This window comes from Exophiala oligosperma (assembly GCF_000835515.1).
Source record: "Exophiala oligosperma strain CBS 72588 unplaced genomic scaffold supercont1.8, whole genome shotgun sequence".
NCBI lineage: Eukaryota > Fungi > Ascomycota > Eurotiomycetes > Chaetothyriales > Herpotrichiellaceae > Exophiala > Exophiala oligosperma.
Window position 1 is genome coordinate 1296369 of NW_015622825.1, and position 17361 is coordinate 1313729.

Below are 17361 nucleotides of genomic sequence, written 5' to 3' on the forward strand. Positions count from 1 at the left end.
ATGACGTGCAATGTTCATCCGACGCCATGAGATCCTGCAACGACAACGACCATTTCATACTCTCATGTTACTATATCAACATGGAGACTTATCCAGACTTTGATTTTCTATTCCCTCTATGGCTAGTATTACTAGATATGGAGATGCACTGCAGTGTGCAACAATTAAAAAACCATCATACTCCATCACATCATCGAAAACCCTCGTCATGTGTGGTGACCACTTTAACAATCCGCAATGGAACCATTCATTCCATAAGATTCTCTGTTCAGACGTACTCAGAATCCGATTCTCTAATCTCAAGGAATGAAAGGATTGTTGTTGTTGTTGTTGTAGTTGCAGGATATCGAGTTGATCGTTCTGGCGACTTTAGCCGTTGCACTGTTGGCTCCGCAAAACCGATTTAGGGGACTTTTGCAAAGCTCACGGCCGACTATCTTGAGCCTAGGGTCTCTCTCCAGCTTGCACTCTCGTTCTGTCGATTTGAGTGTGATGCATCTCACAAGGATCTGATAAAGCGTCTGCCGAATTCTGCCGGAGTGCTTATAACATCCTGGAAGGAAATTGCGCGAGCCATCCACTCTTCAACATCGCTGGTGAAGACATTCATGTGATTGAAGTCGTGAACACGGAACCCTCCAATGACTAGGTATCCTGTCAGAAAGAACAGCGGACAAAAGGGTCTCTGACTTACCAATACCACAGACCCATGCTTTTTTGTTTCCACCATCGTAAACACACACCATCCCTCCAGAACGTCCGTGCCAAGCAGTATGGTCGATGTATTCCTGATGAGGCTCCAGTTTGAGCCCATGTTCATCAGGATTTTCTCTGAATTTTCCAAATGCTACTGTTCGCCGCGATGGCTTGAGCTCCTCAAGACTTGGTGGTCGATCTTCTGTGTAGCCCTGTGGCAAGTTAGCCTCCTCATGACTGCTAGCAGAGATTCATACATGAGCCAGCACGATGTCGGACTGCTTCTCTGAGGATTGACGTTGGAAAAAGTCCGACCAGGTGTCGTTGAACTCCTCTTGATTGACGGAGATGTTGTAACCCACCGACCAGCAAAGCTGCGTCTTTCTCAGTTCCGCTCGCGAATGTTCAGCCGTAAATACCATCTGGGACGGATCGACCACTGGATTCCAATGATCAGTGCGGGGTCGCTCCAGGATATGGAAAACTGCGATATCCTGATCAACAAGGACAGCTGAGAGGCGGATCTTGAAACGGTTTCGCAAGGCTGCTGTCGCTACTTTGAATTAGTCCACAGGAGAGTTTTAGCATTGGTAGCTAGGAACTCACGGGTTGTGATCTCTCGAACCTGCAGAGCTTCGTTCACACCATTCATTCCTGAATGAAACATTCGAGCTGCATCCATGAACCCTTGCTCGGTCTCAGGCCAAGTGACGAAATGGGCACAAGTGATGATAGTGTCTCGGCCTAGTCGGAAACCAGAAACCCGAGAGGCATGAGGCTGGCCGGGAATACCGATTCGCAGGGCGACAGCTGCAAGACTCGTCTTCATGAGGGATGGCAGTTGCTAGCACTCGTTAGTCTTCCACAGAAGGATGCTGACACTGGCTAAAATGTACCTCGTAATCACCGGACAGGAAGTTGTCTTGGATCTTTCTTATCTCAGGGCTGTCCACCGCAAAGAAGGCATTGTCTTCGAGAATGTGCAATTGACATAACGAACCAGATCCTGTATCATTGCTTGTGAATCCACTGAATCGGAAAGGCTTAGGTGATATTGACGGAGACGTGACGTCCTGGACATCCTCATCCTTCGTGTTTGGTGGGGGTGTGGTTGGTAGCTTGCATTCCGCCTTTTTTAGCATGATAGCGTGTTGCTCTTCAGACATACCGTAAAGCGGACCTTCCACTAACGGGGGCCAGACAAAAAGTGCAGACAAGTAGTTCAAGTAGTTGCGATTGCTCGGCGCGTTCTGCGTTGAAGAGGACTGTTGGCTAACATGAGAGGAGTCATGACTATATGAGGATTCTGTATGTGATTCCGATTGTGAAGACGCGCTATCCATGTTGACCGTAGGTTTGCTTGCCATTGCTGCAACTCAAACCTCACCACCACAGATGTTGGAAGACTGATTCTCGGTGGGTCTGACGTGAAACGGCAGCCTGCAGAATGTGATCCGTTCGCAGAAGAGAGAACGCTGAGTGCAGCTGAAGGGATTAAGAAGAACAAAAGCTCATCTCTTACCTTGACATTAAGATTTATGCTCATTTTGGGTAGGCAAGCCATGATGAGACGTGAATGGAGACGGCTCGCTCTGCTGCACTTGCTTGTTGTGCAGTGGTGAGCCTCACGCGTGCACCAAGCGGTCGCGTTGGGGAGCAGAGCTTTATCACTGTGACACAACCAGCTTCACCTGTGTCACCCACCAAAATTTTTGAACAGAGAAAATGTCGGACAGTGTCACATAATAGTGACAGGTCAGAAGATCTGCAAAGGTCTCTCGCACACTGAGTGAACCGGATACTCCCTGCTCCGTACTGTATATGGATTTGCGATTAGCTGACGAACAACAACGTGCTAGAATGATTGTTTGTAGATCGTATCCTACGCCTCAATAATAGGCCTCGGCGGTGTTGGGCGGGGTTCAAGTGCGTCCAGAAGTACAAACCCTTGAGCGGCGACAAAGACCAATGCTTACCTAAGGAGAATCAAATACCTGCGGAGAATGTCACCAGATACTCACGCCGCGAAACTTTCCTACCAACACTTCTCACACACTCTTGCATGTATCAATCATAGAATAGATGATCACTGGTTACCAAGCAAGCGACCATGGCTTCCAATGAGCCTAGACGAGATGGACGCTTGGACGAACAGACATCTTCGCTGAACGGTAACAAGGCGCATGCAATTCCAAAGTTGGTCCCTCGATCCCAAGGAAAACCCTCCAGAACAGGAGCGCCGTCAGAAGCTGCCCCAGAGACACCTGAACTTCCTCTTCCTCCTCAACTTGACTCTGTACAATTCAAGACTCCCGTTAAACGCATTCTATCCCCGACAGACCACAAAAAATTCCTCGCCTCTCCTACCTACACCCTCATCCAGTCATGGATATTTACCCTGGCAGACTGTGTCAAAGGCCGTAACAACTCGACGTTGGATATTACAAAACTCTCCACACAGATCCGACAACTGGACGCGGTTCTCGATGCCATCAAGACTCTCATCGAACGCTATCCTCCACTTGATACCGGTTCTAGATTTGGCAACCCTGTCTTCCGAGACCTACACAAGGCCATAGTAAGAGATGTGGAATCACTGCACACAGAAGAGCTGGGTCTGCACGAAGAGGCTGCCATACAGGAGATTTCGGTCTATTTTATCAACTCTTTCGGATCAGAAGAGCGACTAGATTACGGTTCTGGACATGAATTGAACTTTATGATGTGGCTGCTGTGCTTGTATCAGTTGGGTTTTGTTCCGCGTGACGATTTCCCTGCGATTGTTATGCACACATTCACCCAGTACCTCGATCTGATGCGGAAAATCCAGAGCACATACTACCTAGAGCCAGCTGGAAGCCATGGGGTCTGGGGTCTGGACGACTATCAATTCTTACCGTTCCTGTTTGGGGCCAGTCAGTTGATCGGGCATCCGTACATCACCCCGAAATCCATACACAACAATGTCGTGTTGGATGAGGAAGGCGACAAGTATATCTATCTCAACCAGGTCCGATGGGTCGATAGCGTCAAGACGGTCAAGGGACTCCGTTGGCACAGTCCAATGCTGGACGATATCTCTGGCGCCAAAAGTTGGCAAAAGGTCGAAGATGGCATGAGAAAGATGTTTATCAAGGAAGTGCTGGGCAAACTGCCTATCATGCAACATTTCCTCTTCGGTGGCTTGATTCCAGGGACGGACGACATGGGTCACTTGGACCTGGAGACCCTTCGCTTACAAGAAGAAAGGATGAAACATGTTAAGGAAAAGGGCCACGAACCTGATTATTGGGGCGATTGCTGTGGCATCAAGGTGCCGAGTACGGTAGCAGCAGGAGAAGAGATGCGAAAACGAATGGGCACCTTTGGTGCACTGCGCCCGATACCATTCGACTAGCATGAGGTGCTTGGATGTTGTGCAAGCCAAACATTGTGTGTAGCTCAGCAAATGATACCAATTTACCCAGACGCGCAAAGCAAGGCGTCGACGCGGAGTGGCAGCCCTGAAATGCACAGCTGTGTTGGTTTGGAGTGAACGACAAATCAATGGGCAACACAGAGGACAACAGGGTGGAGAATTGATGCCCTTCGGTGCGTGGCATGGTTCGCGGCGTGGGAGAGGACGAAAGATCCTCCTCGTACCAAGTCAAATTGCGGCTAGTTTCATGTATTTCACCGGCTCAGCTTAAGGAGGCGGAGAGTCTATTGATGCCTTTCCGGACAGCTACCTGTGGATTGACAACTACAGACGTGATCATTGGACATGCAAATCGCGTGACAGCGATCAAGATACGAACATGTGTGCGAGTTGAGGGAATTCGAATCCTTCAGGCCGCCTAACAGCCCTTCAACACCACCCTTGGTTCTCGGTAGGTTGTATTTAGTGACAAGTTGATCAATGGAGCCAGAAGCAGAGTCTGCCTATCAAAGAAGTCACAGATGCAATGCCTGAGGTACGCTGTAAATGAAACGAGGCACCTATGCATAAGGTAGCATGCTTTCAGCCTTGCCGGCTTTACGAGAACGAGCATGAGTACGAGTGAATGCATTCTTGCCCCTCCTTTGCCCAACCATAGATTCCTCGTGAGACCTTTTTCTTCCCTGCCCCTTCACTTTCTCTCACTCTCTCTTCACCTGAAAGTGGTACCAAGGTTACAACCGCGAGGACTTGAATTGGCATTGGGTGTGAATCACGCGTCAGTCTCTTCCGTCACTGATTCGTTCGCCTCGTTCCCTCTTTGCATCCTCCTTCCTCTCACACTCTCTCTACCTTGCATACCGACTTGTGCGTGTGAGAACACTGACAGCACTTCGAACACCATAAGAATCCTACTATCGTCAACCACTCAATCACGAATCGACATGGCAAAGAAATCCGGCAACAAGCCAATCCGGCGCCATGGACTTCCAAAAGCCCCGATCATCTACATCAACGACCCAGTTGAAGGCATGCCTCATGCTCGCTACATCCGCGACCTGATCCCAGACAGCATCCTTGCTTTCGGACCTCCTAGCGACAGAGACACTCTGACGAAAAGCCTCCCCGTCTCACTTGAGAAGCTCCAGAAGAAGCTCAAAATCAATGACCGTGTTCTCATTGTCGCAGACAACCGTCTTGACGATGAGACTGATGTCAAGATCGAGACGGCCAAGGAATTCCACAAGCACGCCATCAAGTATGGTTGTAACTTTGCCAGTATCGACTTGTACTTTGGTGGTCTTGCGTCCGAAGTCAAGTTGACGTCCTGGAACAGCAATCACCTCAACGTCTGCATCAGCAATATCCCTGTCAAGGACATTTCGGAGAAAGTGTTTCGCTGGCTTTGTACGTTTACGGTCGACAATGCTCCCTTTTCAAGGTTGTGACCGTGGTGACTGACTCTTGTGGCTTCTTCCAGTCAAGGCGTTTACCGCCCACGAGACCTTGCACCTCATCCCAGACTCCGAGATGACCAAGATCGACAAGAAGTCCTTCCCTGATTACGAGTACTGCCCTATTAGTGATAGCCATCATCATGGAAAGGATGCGAAGATTCAATTCGTCGCAGTGGTCACATCTCGCCCCGAAGTGGTTGGTGACAGACTTCAATGGAGTGTCGCTGACAAGACTGGTACTGTACGTATATTTCTATTCCCTCCCTCCTTCATGGCTTCTCTCTAACCGTTTATCGTTCTATCGGGTCTAGGCCAATTTCTACTTCCAACACCGCGGTCCCAACAGCCAATACACCTGGAACTGGGTCCAGAAGCTCCAAGTCGGTGATCGCAAAGTCCTCCCTCGTATGCCCATGGTCAAGGTCAAAGAACGCAAGAGGGTCCGTGTGGCCAAGGCACCCTTCCGAGCCGTCGGCTACGCCTTTCAAGGAGTCGGTGTCGCAGTCTCTGGCGTCGCACGTGGCCTCGAGAAGATTGGCGAAATTGGCAAGATGGGCAAGAGCGCCGAATGGGTCCCCGAGGCCGATGTCCTTGACGGCAAGAAAGTAGGCTGGGAAAAGAAGGAAAAGGAATTGGAGAAGAGAGTCAAGATGGAGCAGGCGGAGAAGAAGGTCGAGTACAAGGTGTTCAATGAGAAAGGAGAGAAGACTTGGAAGGACGATGATAGTGTCGCGAGCACGACAAAGGCCAGCGAGACTATTGGAGTCAGCATCGAGAAGGATTATGATGACGAGAGTGTCCCGAGCACCACGACAAAGGACCGTGAGATTGTCGTTGATGTCATCATTGAGAAGGAGTTTTGTTGAGCGTGACGAGACAGAAGGGAAAGACAATCAAAGACCATGTGGATGTGTGTTGATTGACAAGAAGTGAAGGCCTATGACCACACCACACTTCTCTCTATCTGATGGGGTCTCTCTGCAACGGCTGGGTTGAGGTGAGGCAGAAAGGTCATTATTGCCCAATGACAGATTTACAGTTGATGGTGCTTCAAGGTTACTTACTGCAAGGGGGAGAGAGCGGTAATTATGTTGTTGATGATGATGATGATGATGATGACGACGATGATTTTATGCGAAGGTTTTGAAGAAAGGGAGATTCGAAGAAAGACATCTCGACAGAATCCTTTTTTCTACTCGACTTGTGCTGTTGTATTTGATGAGATAACGATTCAAACAACTTTGACTATTGAGCTTTATTCATTCTTGGTGTGTGTGTGTGTATGTGTGTGTGTCTCTCTCTCTTTTGAGGGCGAAGTCTACTTAGGTACGTAAGGTATGATTGCACGGACATATGCATGTATGTAGTATGTATGCCTTCACAAGGAGATGCAGGTAGAAAAGGCGACCAACATTTCCGCCTATCTTTTCTCTCTTTTCTTCCTCTTGTTCTCTCCTTTCTCTCTGTGGCCCTCCCAAAGATTTCTCGAATGGCTGGGCTGGTGGAGAGGGTTTGAGGGAATGGCATACCGCAGTTTGCCTACTGTAGCTGCAGGTGTGTGTGTACGCACTCTTGCGTATTGCACATTTTTGCCTTGCATCTTCATTGTTTGCCTTGCATTAGGTAGACCACAAAAGTACTGTACAGTGTGTGCTCGAGTCGGCATCATTACGCCTTGTTTGTTCTAGATGAGGTACGTACTTATCATGTCCTCCGTAAGGGAGTGAAACATTATCCTGCAGCCACACCAGTGATGGTCATGTCAAAATGAAAGGCCAATGCAAGGCCAAAAAAAAGAAAGCAGGGCCGAAATCAGGCGTACACCAAAATCGGAAATTCCACAAGCCAGAATCCAACCAACGCCCAATGCCTAAAGCAAGGCGTTTCAAAAAGAGAGAGAGTCATAACGTACGGAACATCAAATCTGCCCCGAAGGATTGAGTCGTACTCGTGTTTCATATGACGGATAACCCACCATTTACGCCTTGGTGTGGTGTTGGTCAGAAATGAGACACCGTGACACGAGGCAGACACGAGGCAGCACAGTTGGAAATTTTCCTTGACAGAAAGATGTATGGTTTGAGCGCGCGCGCGCGAGAGAGAGATAGCTGGCGCTCCAATGGCAAAGCCGGGCGCAAAAAGATACGATCAAAAACAAAAATAGCAAGGCGAATGTAAGGCTTTCTTTTGCAACCAGCCTCGGGAACGGGAAAGCAAAGAGAGAAAAAAGGCAACGTACATGCTCCGTAGCGGTAACACAGCCATTGAGTTAGATACCTATCTACCTACTGTACAGAGTACGGAATAGATACAGAGGTACGGACTATCACATAGACCCTACTCTTACATTACGCACAAGGCTGCATGTACCAATAATGAAGCAAGCCATATGTCTGTAACAAGGCTACAAGTCATGTGATAACAGAGGTATTACTCTCGCTGTGACTATTGTCGAAGAACTTATCATATCATAAATAATATAATCTGTATCCTTGGTGTGTCCGCTCTCTTAAATATCCCTCCTCGACCCCATTATTCTCAACCAGAGCTTCAGAAGATCAGTCCCAGCCTCTATGAATTGGTGGCATAGGTAAAGCAAACACACTCCCATCACCTTGTATGACCAGAGATGTTCCAGCGACTCTACAGTCAAAATGTCCCACGATATTCTCGCCCATCAAGCAAGCTTCTCGGTTCTGAAGGGGAATATCCTTGTATACGCCATCAAACGAGAGGGCCTGGATGGCCACCGACGTCGTAGCACCATCGAGTGCATCTCTGCCGGGGATGAAGGCGAAACCAGCAATGCCTAATGAACCGAAAACCAGAACGACGCCGCCAACGAAAATCGTCTGGTACAGTAACCCCAGTCCGGCTGCCGTGACGGCCCGGCCTGCACCGACAAGGACCATCCTCAGTGTTGTTATGCCGAAGGACAATTGTGACCCTCCAGCAACAGCCAGGACTATCGACGTGGCCAGCAGGGCGACGTCGGCAACGACGCGCAAGGGGTCAGCTCTACCCCCCGGGCCAATGTCGACCGCGACCTCATTGGTATCCGGAAGATTTCTCCAGAGGTGCGAGTTCTTGACGATCTCCCAATGGTCATCCCAGGGATCGTGCAAGTAGAGATACGTTCTGGCGCTGCCGGAGCTTATGGTGAAGAATTTCCACGCGTCCACCGCCCAGCAATCGGTCCCGCCGTCAATCTCCGTCTCGAAGACGCCGAAAGGGACGCTGTGGTTGACCTGCATTGCCGGGAGGGTCGTCGTTCCGCCGTACAAGCTGAAGCGGTGCGCGGCGAGATTGTCGATGCCCGTCAAGCCTTTGAACAACTGGAGGTAGGCGAGATATTCCGACGGCAGCTCTTTCTCGTCGTACTTGGCTCGGAGAGTGGTGTTGGATTGAGCCCAAGTTTTGTAATAGTACTCGAGGTCCCTCGGGTTGAAGAGGCCTTTCATGCAGTTCGGTGTGTATTGCATGTCAACGACGGCCGGATTTGGAGAGAGATTGATAATCAGCAAAGGTACCTGCAACCCGGCCAAGCAGGCCGGAACACAAGCGAGAAAAAGTAAGACAGTCTTCATGGTGCCGACCACGCAGTCTCCGAGTCACACACCAACCAGGCAGGGCCGAGAATGTGGTAGAGCGACGCGTGCCCCCTGGACATGCCTTATAACCCTCAGGCGGCCGAGGGTTTGTTGACAAGGGCAGACTACTCGTGGTAGTCCTGCGCGCCGGGTCATGGCTCCAGCGCTGCTCTGCTCGAGGGATGGAGAGTTTACATTCACCGTGGCAACGAACTCCCTTCATCAGTTCCCATTCATGACATTAGCCTTCCAGTCAAGAGACAGCCTTCTTTTTGTGTTTTTATTGCTCGGAGCCAGCAGGTTGGACCGCCGACCAGTCAGTCCTCTGTACTGTTTGCCCAGCCCTCAAGCTACCGAATATGGACCACCGGACCGCGGAGTGGCCCTGAGAGTCCAGATCCCTGGTCGCCAACCAGCATCCCCGCGAACCATTTCGAGATCCGTGCCTGGTTTTATTTTGAAACTTTATCTGAGCCTGTTTCCAAACCAGCCAGTCTCATCGCTGCGATCCAAGATAAAGTTAATCTCAAGGTTCGGACGCCGGGATCATCTGGTCCGTGGAGGGAGCACAGAGTGCAGTTTACGGTGGTTGGCAGGGTAGAAGACCATGCCGCCAGGCTCACTGGCCATGAGAGAATACGAAATGGGCACAGAGTGTGTGCTGGACAGCAATATCTTCGAGCCTCGGGGAAAACCCCTCTCCCGCCTCCACTCGACCACCCTCACCACAGACCTCGCGCCTATCTGTGTCCTCCAGTACATTGCCAATGTCTCCCACACACCTAGATATTGCAGTCAGATTTTCGGAAATCCCATTTCCCTGCCATCCTTATTTCCCGCCATCCTTTTCGACGACAGGGCAATCCAGGGGGAGGAATCATGTCTATATATTCGGCTTGCCATCTTCAGTTTTGGTGTTGGTGCCAGTCATCTAAACATACTCCAATATTATTCTCCTGACCACACAAGAACAAACATCTGATTCTGTCGCTGCTCAGAAAATGGCCCGATTCCCCAGACTCTTTGGCGCTGCCGCACTCATGAACCTTACACTGCTTGCCCACTGCCGCCCACTCACTGACAGTGCCCCCGTGAACTCTTCTGCTCCTTCATGGGCGGAGTGGTCTGAACCTCGAGCGACATCTTCCTATACGAGTAGACCATCATCATCCACTTCCAACATTCCCATCCCCAATCCCAATCCCAATCCCACCGTCAATCCCTCCAATGGATCGTGTACTTCGTACAACAGCACCCCAGCCTACACCAACACCCCCGAGACGTTGGATGACGCGTTCACGATCGAATACTTTCCAGATTATGACTTCACCTCCAACAGCCCTGAACCGGAAGACCCGTCTCTTCCCGACCCAGACGGAAAACTGATGGAGCGAATGGCCGAAGACGAAGCCGATCTTCCAGCGTACCTCAGATTCGTCAACGGCACATCGTCCTCGGACAAGCTAGTGACGAACGTCGATGATGTTCTCCAGAACGCGGGAATGACGTCGTCGAACAGTGCCATCGCAGGCGCCCTCCTCTACTCTTTGAACGGGGCCGTGACTGCGACTTCGGGGACGTCGCCGACATTCACGTCCACGAAAAACGTGACCGTCTCCGAGCGAGACATGACCGTGTTCCTGGAGTCCTGTCTCCTCGATTACGACTCGTGCGTGTTCTGGGACGCCGACACGATGGAGGTCGTGGACGCCACCATGGCCATGGCCGGGACCGATCTTTGGGAGACGCGGGACGAGAATCAGAGTGTCTGGCCCGTCATCGCCCAGTGGGTGCTGGAGTTCGGCGTGGACATCCTGGTCGGGGATCGCCCGACCACCAATGACATGGTCATCCCGATGAGATTCGCACCGGGCGGTGTGATGTTGGCGGCCTCTGGGCCAGTCACGGTCCCTTCGGTGGGCAGTTCTTGAAGGAAATCAACAGTAATACGGCCATTGCCGCGTTCTCGGAAAGGCGCCTCCGCATGGAGAGCCGTTGTATTAGTAGAAATCACCCAATCACACATGTAGCGTGTATAGAGATGAATGTTTATGAATCATGGACCAAAGCTTTCAATGACCTTGACAAAGTAAATGCGATCATCACCGTTGTGGCGGCGGGATTGTATGGTTGGTTCGACTAGACGGGACAGAGCTGCTTCGGACGAGACACGCCTGAAACAAGTGAATAGGTGAATAGCCCCCTTTGGATGACACCCTTGGTGACGTTGAATTCTGATGTGTGGTCGTCGGATGGATGTGCGTGACGCCGAGATGCGGCTGGCATTGACACTGGGCTCGCTTGAACGGCGCAAAACCATAGCAACCCACTAACCAAAGACTTGGGGCATCGAAAGGGAAAAGATATAATGAGAGACGACCACGTGGAAAGGGAACATGTATAATGACAAGAAACTATAGTTCTGGAAAGGGAACATGTCTGACGCCGTAAAACTCCTAGGACAAACATCACAACACGTCTCAAGCACGTCGGTATCCCACCAGGTGAATTCCCCGATCGTACCTCTCACATCCAGGCCGTGCGACCCAACTCGAGGCCCGGTAGTTTCGTTGATCGGTCAAACAGATCTTGTTGTCGGACTGCAGCGCCCAATAGACGATGTCGTAGTCGCAGGTGTCCAGGTCAGGCCTGTAGTACGACCTCAGTCCGCCGGCGGCGCCCTTCATGCCGCCCAGTGCGTACTTGCACCAGTTGTTCTTGACGGGGTCGCCGACCCCGAACACGGGCAGGTTGAAGAGGCACATGGGCAAACTCCCCGTGAGGATCTGATCCGCCGTGGCCTTGGTCTGCATGGGGGGGTAGAAGTTGCCCTGTCGTGGCTGATCGTCGGCAAACGGATCCCCCAGGGCGTTCTGGCACGCCACCGACGCCGCGTAGACGTCCCCGATGTTGAAGTTGTACCCTGCGGACTTGAGCAGATCGTCTTTGAAATTGTTCAGTCCCGCCGAGTTCTGTTCGAACCACGTCTTCTTTTGCACGAAGCAAGTGTCGGAGGACCCCGGGAACATGGTGACCCGCAGGATGTCGCCGAACGGGTTCCACGTCAGGTCGTTGACGACCTGGGCCTCGCCTTCGTTCAGCATGGGCCGGCGGGCCATTCGAAATTCATATTGTCCCCCGATGTCTGCGCACTGGTACCACCCGTCGTTGGCGAGCCAGCCTTTGGACTTGGCCGACTTGGCCGCGCTCTCGCAAGCGCTTGAGCTGGAGACGCGCTGGGTCCAGAAATAGATCTGGGGGTGAAAGAATCGTCAGCAAAGGCTCATGTTTCGGTGTAACGGACGTGGAACGAAACTCACCGCCTGGTTCTGTATCACCTGCATGAAAACCATGGCATTGAAAAACGCCTTGACCTTCGGGATGGTGACCGAGTCTGGCTCCTTGTTCGCGTTGATCTTGGCCCATTCTCCGCCCAGGAGGATGCTCTTCATCCCGGCCACGGCCACGGGGCCATTGGTGGTTTGGTATTCCGTGGCGGCCCAGTAGAGAATGTTCTTTTCAAACGCCACCAGGTGCGTCAGTGGGTAACTCTCAAAGTCGGAAAAGACACGAGCATCAAAGAAATCCCAAGACGAGATGGTAGAAGGCGCAACTCCGGGGTTGAGTCCTTTCATGGCTATCACGGCCTTGCTGTTGCTGGGTTAGGTTCTGTTGCAGCGGTAGCAAAAGGATTTGGGCACTCACGCTGCCTGATCAACCAGCTTTGCAGACTTTTCCACCCCTTTGTTCACATCGTCGACCCAGCTTTTGACGGGCTGCGTTTCCAATGCTGACACACGGTCCAGAATGTCCGCGATGACATTGTCGGAGGCACGCTTGTCGTGGGTTGATGCTCTAGGATAACGGCGGCGAAATACATCCGCATCGTCCTCTTCGCGCTTGCTCAAGGATTTGGTGGCCGTGTAGATATTGCTCAATAGAGTAACTGCCGGGGCCAAAGTCGGGGCAAAGACACTGACGGCAGCCAACGCGGGAAGGATTATGTCAAAAATGCTGGTCGCTTTGGGAGGGTCACTTTGCAGAAACACTCGGTGCGCGGTTTGGATGTTGATTTGAGAATTCGATACCGCTTGGTTGACGATCTAGGGACAACAAATCAGCTCTGACGAAGGATGAGTCGAAGGAATTACTGACCTGGAAAGCCTGTCTGTTGCCCGACTGCCACACCTTCATGACTTGACGGACAAAGGCAGCCCTGTAAGCATCGTCTTTGCTGATGTATGAATATCTCTTGCTGTCGTCGACGGGTGAGACATTGCACGATTCGTACAAGCTTTCGCAGAGGACCAGGTTCTCTTCTCCCTGGCAGCATCATTCGACGTTAGCGGAAAGGAGTCTGGAAGAACACAACACGAATCGAGTCTTACCGTTGAAAGCCAAAAGTCGCGAAAGAAGTGTGTGCTGTCCATGAGTCGCGTTCCAGGCTGTCGAGGAATGGGCACTCTTTGCACATATCTAATCAGCCAATTGTCCATGTCGTTATCGACCCATTGTTCCTGGGTGATTTCGCCGCTGAAATTGCCAGGGCCGCTTTGCCGTTTGACAAACCTCAAGGGCTGATCCGTGTCGTTATCAGGAAATCCAGCAATTGCTAAGGCCTCTTCACTGGTGATGAATGCAATAGCTTCTGCGCTGAGAGGCGGGACACCTTCATCCGGGTTCCAGTCGTCGCTGGTGCTATTCTGCCATCCGTTGTTTGTGTTGTTTTGCCATCCATTGGTACCAGTTCCAGTCCAGCCACCGCCTTGATACGCTCCGCCGGGATGGCTTTGATCTGATCCGCCAGCATTTCCACCTGTATCACCAGGTGAGCCGCCTGACGAACCACCCGACCAACCGTCAGATGAACCACCGAGTGAGCCCCCAGATGAACCACCAGATGAACCACCAGACGAACCACCAGATGAGCCAGAGCTGCCGTCATCCCAGTCTGGGCCGTTGGAAGATCCGTTGGGCGTCCAGTTTGAGGTAGAAGGCTGCCCACTGTGTCCACTGGAGCCGGTCACACTCCACTCGGCGTCGTTCGGGTTTCCCTTCGAACCACCGTTATGGGTGCCTGGACCATATCCCGTCCAGTCACCCCACGCGTGAGGACTGTCGGCAGTTTGAGTCGTGCAGAGTGTGGTCGTGCTTCGAGTCGTGGAACGAAACTTGGTCGTGGTCGTGGTGATTGTGGTGGCATTGTTGTCAGTAGAATTCCACGCTTCCCAGCCTGCAAACGAAGGGTCCCGCGGAATCTTGTGCGGGCCCGCAAGACATTCTCGAGGCGTCAGCGACAACAGCAGCGCCAGCAGAGCGAGCTTGTGGCAAGGAGTGGACATGTTGGCCACGTTTCAGAATCGCACGAGGCAAGCCAAAGAAGACCCCGATGAAGCATCCCTGCCGGCTCCATGTCCGTGTATTGGGAGCCATTCACGTCTTTTATGTTCGGCGTACCTGTTGGGCCGTGACCAAGGCAATCAATCCCGACGTAAAGCATCGCGGTGTGTTCAATCTCTCGCGACACTACACATGCACCGGACATGAGAATATAAGAGGAAGACAGTGTGGTCAACGTCAATGAGACGCCGCCGGCGAGTTTGGTGTAGATTAGCAGAGTCTGTGCGTTACCATCACTTCAGAACCGTCACCAGTGGCCTCCCTCAGCTTTCTCAGCCTCGTAGCGTGTGAAGCATGTCAGGCACGCCTTGAAAATGGGGAGCACACGGAAAAAGCCGCTCTCAAAAGGGGAAGCTCGACTATCTCAGGGTCTGGATGGCCCACGGTTATACTTTTGTTCATTTACCCCTTTTTTGAAGGTGGAGAATTTACTTGTGCCTTTCATTCATGATGAACTGACAGCTTTCTAATAGCTGCTCACGGATACGGAGAGGCCTCGGTACAATGTGATGAGCGGATACATATCACTGAAGTACAGATAGCCCCCAGTGTCATTCGCTATAGCCGATTGATTCGCGAAACACTCACGACTGAGATACGAATCCTTGAGTCGTTATTGCAGTCCTTCTTTGTGTCTCGGTGCTCGTCATTCTCACTGTCCTTAAGAATGTCTCTTGACGTACTGGCATTTTGTCCGTGTCACGCACTCGCCTCAGCGCCTTTCCAACTGGGTTTAGCTCCGAGACTCGCCTGCGCTCCCACACTTTTACAGTACTCGCGCAGCCCTCATCCTCCACCCATCTAGTTCTAGTTCTAGTTCTAGTTCCTCGTGTGAATCATTTCCGTCAATGAGACTCCTGTTGTGAGATCCTGATAGTCGGTTATCATTTAATTTAGACTTGGGTATTGATACCAAGGAATAGCAATTGAGGGTTACTTCGGTGATATATATACATATATATACCTGGTGCTTGGGTGCGATCCAGATTTGAGGGAGTCGCTAGCCCTTCCAATTGATCAAGAGATGACGACCTCGGGACGATTTATATCATCGCATGGCAATCTTGTCTAGCAGCGGACAAGAAAGCAGTATCATCTGCGCATATGCCTTCCCCTTCACCTCATCATCGACATCGACATCGTTGGAGGGTGTCTTCGATCTACGTGCGCCACATCCAGCGCTGGGGCCCGAGCAACGACAACGGGCAATTCGTGCCTTTGTCGCCGTTATCGAGGCGTGCGAACCCCTTCAGAAACACAAGCCGTACAAGCATGTGACGCTGGTCCGACTCACCTACGAATATGCGCGCTCCGAGACGTCAAGAGACAATTTCCTACATTTCTTCTTCGAACACACCCAGATACCTATGGATGATTCGCTGTCTCGATCGGTTCCGACTGTCGACTACGAACCACAATTGATTGCCTTTGCCGAAACCCTGTTTGAAAACTTCTTCTTACCCTGTAAGGTCCTCTCAAAACATCTGATAAACTCAGTAAAAGACTAATGTATTATTTTGTGCGAGCTTCCACGAGAAAAACTCCCCAGCCTTCGCCAGCAGCGCTCTCTGATCTCCAAAGCGCGCAGAACTTGACTGGAACCACCCGGAGACTCGCAAACTTGAGAAGAGATTGTCTCATACGCGACCGTCATCGGTGCGTTATATCACGTTCGTTCGATCGGAAGGAAGCAGCCAGACGCGTTACTCAGGATGGGACCGGAGAAGCGTGCGATGATGAGGGGATCCTGTTGGGAGAGACAGGCAATACAATTGCAACATTAGAAGTGGCACATATCATTCCTCATTCATTGATGAATGTTTCAGTAGGCGAACAGAATCTGGTAAGTTTAATAACTTCTATTGGGGTTTATCTTTTAGAGAAGCTTTAAATGCCCGACTTAACTAATCTACCTGGGCAGAACGAGTCTAAGAAAGTCGCTCTCGCAATTCTTAACATGTTCGACGACGGGGTGATTTATCTGTTAGAAGGTGACGACATTGATCGAACACGCAACGCGATCACTCTGACTATGGAATTCCATCATCTGTTCGGCTGTTTCGAAGTCTATTTCGAGCCATATGGTGGTCAGGCTCATACATATCGAATCGACTCTGTACACGAGGATTTCATGCGTCCTTCGATTCTTCCTATCTCGAACCGCACCCTATTCTTGACTGACAACCGAACGATTGATCCCCCTTCTCCACGACTGCTTGCTATCCACGCGGCCATTGCACATATACTCTACTTGAGTGCTGCTGGCCAGTATATTAACGATATACTTGACGACCTTGACCAGGGAGAGATCTCGGCGGATGGATCAACTCCGTTAGGCCAATTCACTGCTTTGCGGGTGTATGGCTGGTGGGATGGACGAATTCATGCCTATTGATTATAATGCAGTCCTGCATGTGTTTAAGGAATGAATGTAGAATGGGTAGGAGAAAACTCGTCGCTCGTTAGACTCCCGCGGCGATACATGATGGAGGGGTTTCCTGACCGTCCCGTCTTGATATGCTTGTGAGGAATGCGAGCGATCGTGTCATAGAGTTCCTCACATTCGGAAGAACAGTGATATACATTGTCGTCATCTCATAATGAATATGCCCAAGTACCTACGCGTGGGCAGAACTTCTCCGGTATGGCTTCTGAGATCCGGCGGAAGTTCTGTTCAAAGATACTCGTTTACTCAGACCCGAATGACTTTGATCTCGTACTATACTCTCAGCGACATTTTAACATACTGGCAGCTATTGAGTGGTGGAGGTCAACACATGAAATGTGTATTCTAACCTTC

The 17361-nt window shown here is 51.0% G+C and overlaps 7 protein-coding genes across 8 annotated transcripts; 4 read left to right on the forward strand and 3 right to left on the reverse strand.

The window, feature by feature from the left end:
* Positions 1 to 51: 51 nt before the first annotated feature.
* Positions 52 to 2570, reverse strand: PV06_08407. 2 transcript variants are annotated; one of them, XM_016409740.1, is made up of 5 exons: positions 1593 to 2570; positions 1303 to 1540; positions 954 to 1249; positions 695 to 908; positions 52 to 645 (listed from the first exon to the last, which is right to left on the reverse strand). In XM_016409740.1, the coding sequence occupies exons 1-5, from the start codon at positions 2061 to 2063 to the stop codon at positions 500 to 502; spliced, it is 1365 nt and encodes a 454-aa protein (XP_016260048.1). In that variant the 5' UTR covers positions 2064 to 2570; the 3' UTR covers positions 52 to 499. The 2 variants fall into 2 exon arrangements, with proteins under 2 accessions (XP_016260048.1, XP_016260049.1); XM_016409741.1 differs by having other exon boundaries at positions 695 to 1249.
* A 236-nt stretch (positions 2571 to 2806) lies between these two features.
* Positions 2807 to 4093, forward strand: PV06_08408 (uncharacterized protein; the record flags this gene model as incomplete). The annotated part of the gene is made up of 1 exon (XM_016409742.1): positions 2807 to 4093. The coding sequence occupies one exon, from the start codon at positions 2807 to 2809 to the stop codon at positions 4091 to 4093; it is 1287 nt and encodes a 428-aa protein (XP_016260050.1).
* A 632-nt stretch (positions 4094 to 4725) lies between these two features.
* Positions 4726 to 6437, forward strand: PV06_08409 (uncharacterized protein; the record flags this gene model as incomplete). Its single annotated transcript, XM_016409743.1, has 3 exons — positions 4726 to 5521; positions 5595 to 5812; positions 5883 to 6437. The coding sequence occupies 3 exons, from the start codon at positions 4726 to 4728 to the stop codon at positions 6435 to 6437; spliced, it is 1569 nt and encodes a 522-aa protein (XP_016260051.1).
* A 1618-nt stretch (positions 6438 to 8055) lies between these two features.
* PV06_08410 (uncharacterized protein) lies at positions 8056 to 9198 on the reverse strand. Its single transcript, XM_016409744.1, has one exon. It carries the CDS (start codon positions 9156 to 9158, stop codon positions 8130 to 8132), a length of 1029 nt encoding a protein of 342 aa, XP_016260052.1. The 5' UTR covers positions 9159 to 9198; the 3' UTR covers positions 8056 to 8129.
* A 916-nt stretch (positions 9199 to 10114) lies between these two features.
* On the forward strand, positions 10115 to 11092 carry PV06_08411 (uncharacterized protein; the record flags this gene model as incomplete). Its single annotated transcript, XM_016409745.1, has 1 exon — positions 10115 to 11092. Exon 1 carries the CDS (start codon positions 10163 to 10165, stop codon positions 11090 to 11092), a length of 930 nt encoding a protein of 309 aa, XP_016260053.1. The 5' UTR covers positions 10115 to 10162.
* A 491-nt stretch (positions 11093 to 11583) lies between these two features.
* Positions 11584 to 14616, reverse strand: PV06_08412 (uncharacterized protein). The gene is made up of 5 exons (XM_016409746.1): positions 13550 to 14616; positions 13317 to 13484; positions 12867 to 13264; positions 12482 to 12812; positions 11584 to 12415 (listed from the first exon to the last, which is right to left on the reverse strand). Exons 1-5 carry the CDS (start codon positions 14501 to 14503, stop codon positions 11642 to 11644), a joined length of 2625 nt encoding a protein of 874 aa, XP_016260054.1. The 5' UTR covers positions 14504 to 14616; the 3' UTR covers positions 11584 to 11641.
* A 761-nt stretch (positions 14617 to 15377) lies between these two features.
* PV06_08413 (uncharacterized protein) lies at positions 15378 to 17118 on the forward strand. Its single transcript, XM_016409747.1, has 3 exons — positions 15378 to 16025; positions 16088 to 16404; positions 16483 to 17118. Exons 1-3 carry the CDS (start codon positions 15617 to 15619, stop codon positions 16954 to 16956), a joined length of 1200 nt encoding a protein of 399 aa, XP_016260055.1. The 5' UTR covers positions 15378 to 15616; the 3' UTR covers positions 16957 to 17118.
* The last annotated feature ends 243 nt before the right edge of the window (positions 17119 to 17361 follow it).

Coding starts and splice junctions, on each gene's coding strand:
- PV06_08407 (XM_016409740.1), bottom strand. CDS start 2,063: ATGGCAAGCAAACCTACGGTCAACATGGATAGCGCGTCTTCACAATCG. Junction 1,541..1,592: donor TCCTGTCCGGTGATTACGAG/GTACATTTTAGC, acceptor AACGAGTGCTAG/CAACTGCCATCCCTCATGAA. Junction 646..694: donor AGCATGGGTCTGTGGTATTG/GTAAGTCAGAGA, acceptor CAGGATACCTAG/TCATTGGAGGGTTCCGTGTT.
- PV06_08410 (XM_016409744.1), bottom strand. CDS start 9,158: ATGAAGACTGTCTTACTTTTTCTCGCTTGTGTTCCGGCCTGCTTGGCC.
- PV06_08412 (XM_016409746.1), bottom strand. CDS start 14,503: ATGTCCACTCCTTGCCACAAGCTCGCTCTGCTGGCGCTGCTGTTGTCG. Junction 13,485..13,549: donor GCGACTTTTGGCTTTCAACG/GTAAGACTCGAT, acceptor TGATGCTGCCAG/GGAGAAGAGAACCTGGTCCT. Junction 12,416..12,481: donor AGGTGATACAGAACCAGGCG/GTGAGTTTCGTT, acceptor TTTCACCCCCAG/ATCTATTTCTGGACCCAGCG.
- PV06_08413 (XM_016409747.1), top strand. CDS start 15,617: ATGGCAATCTTGTCTAGCAGCGGACAAGAAAGCAGTATCATCTGCGCA. Junction 16,026..16,087: donor TGAAAACTTCTTCTTACCCT/GTAAGGTCCTCT, acceptor ATTTTGTGCGAG/CTTCCACGAGAAAAACTCCC. Junction 16,405..16,482: donor CAGTAGGCGAACAGAATCTG/GTAAGTTTAATA, acceptor CTACCTGGGCAG/AACGAGTCTAAGAAAGTCGC.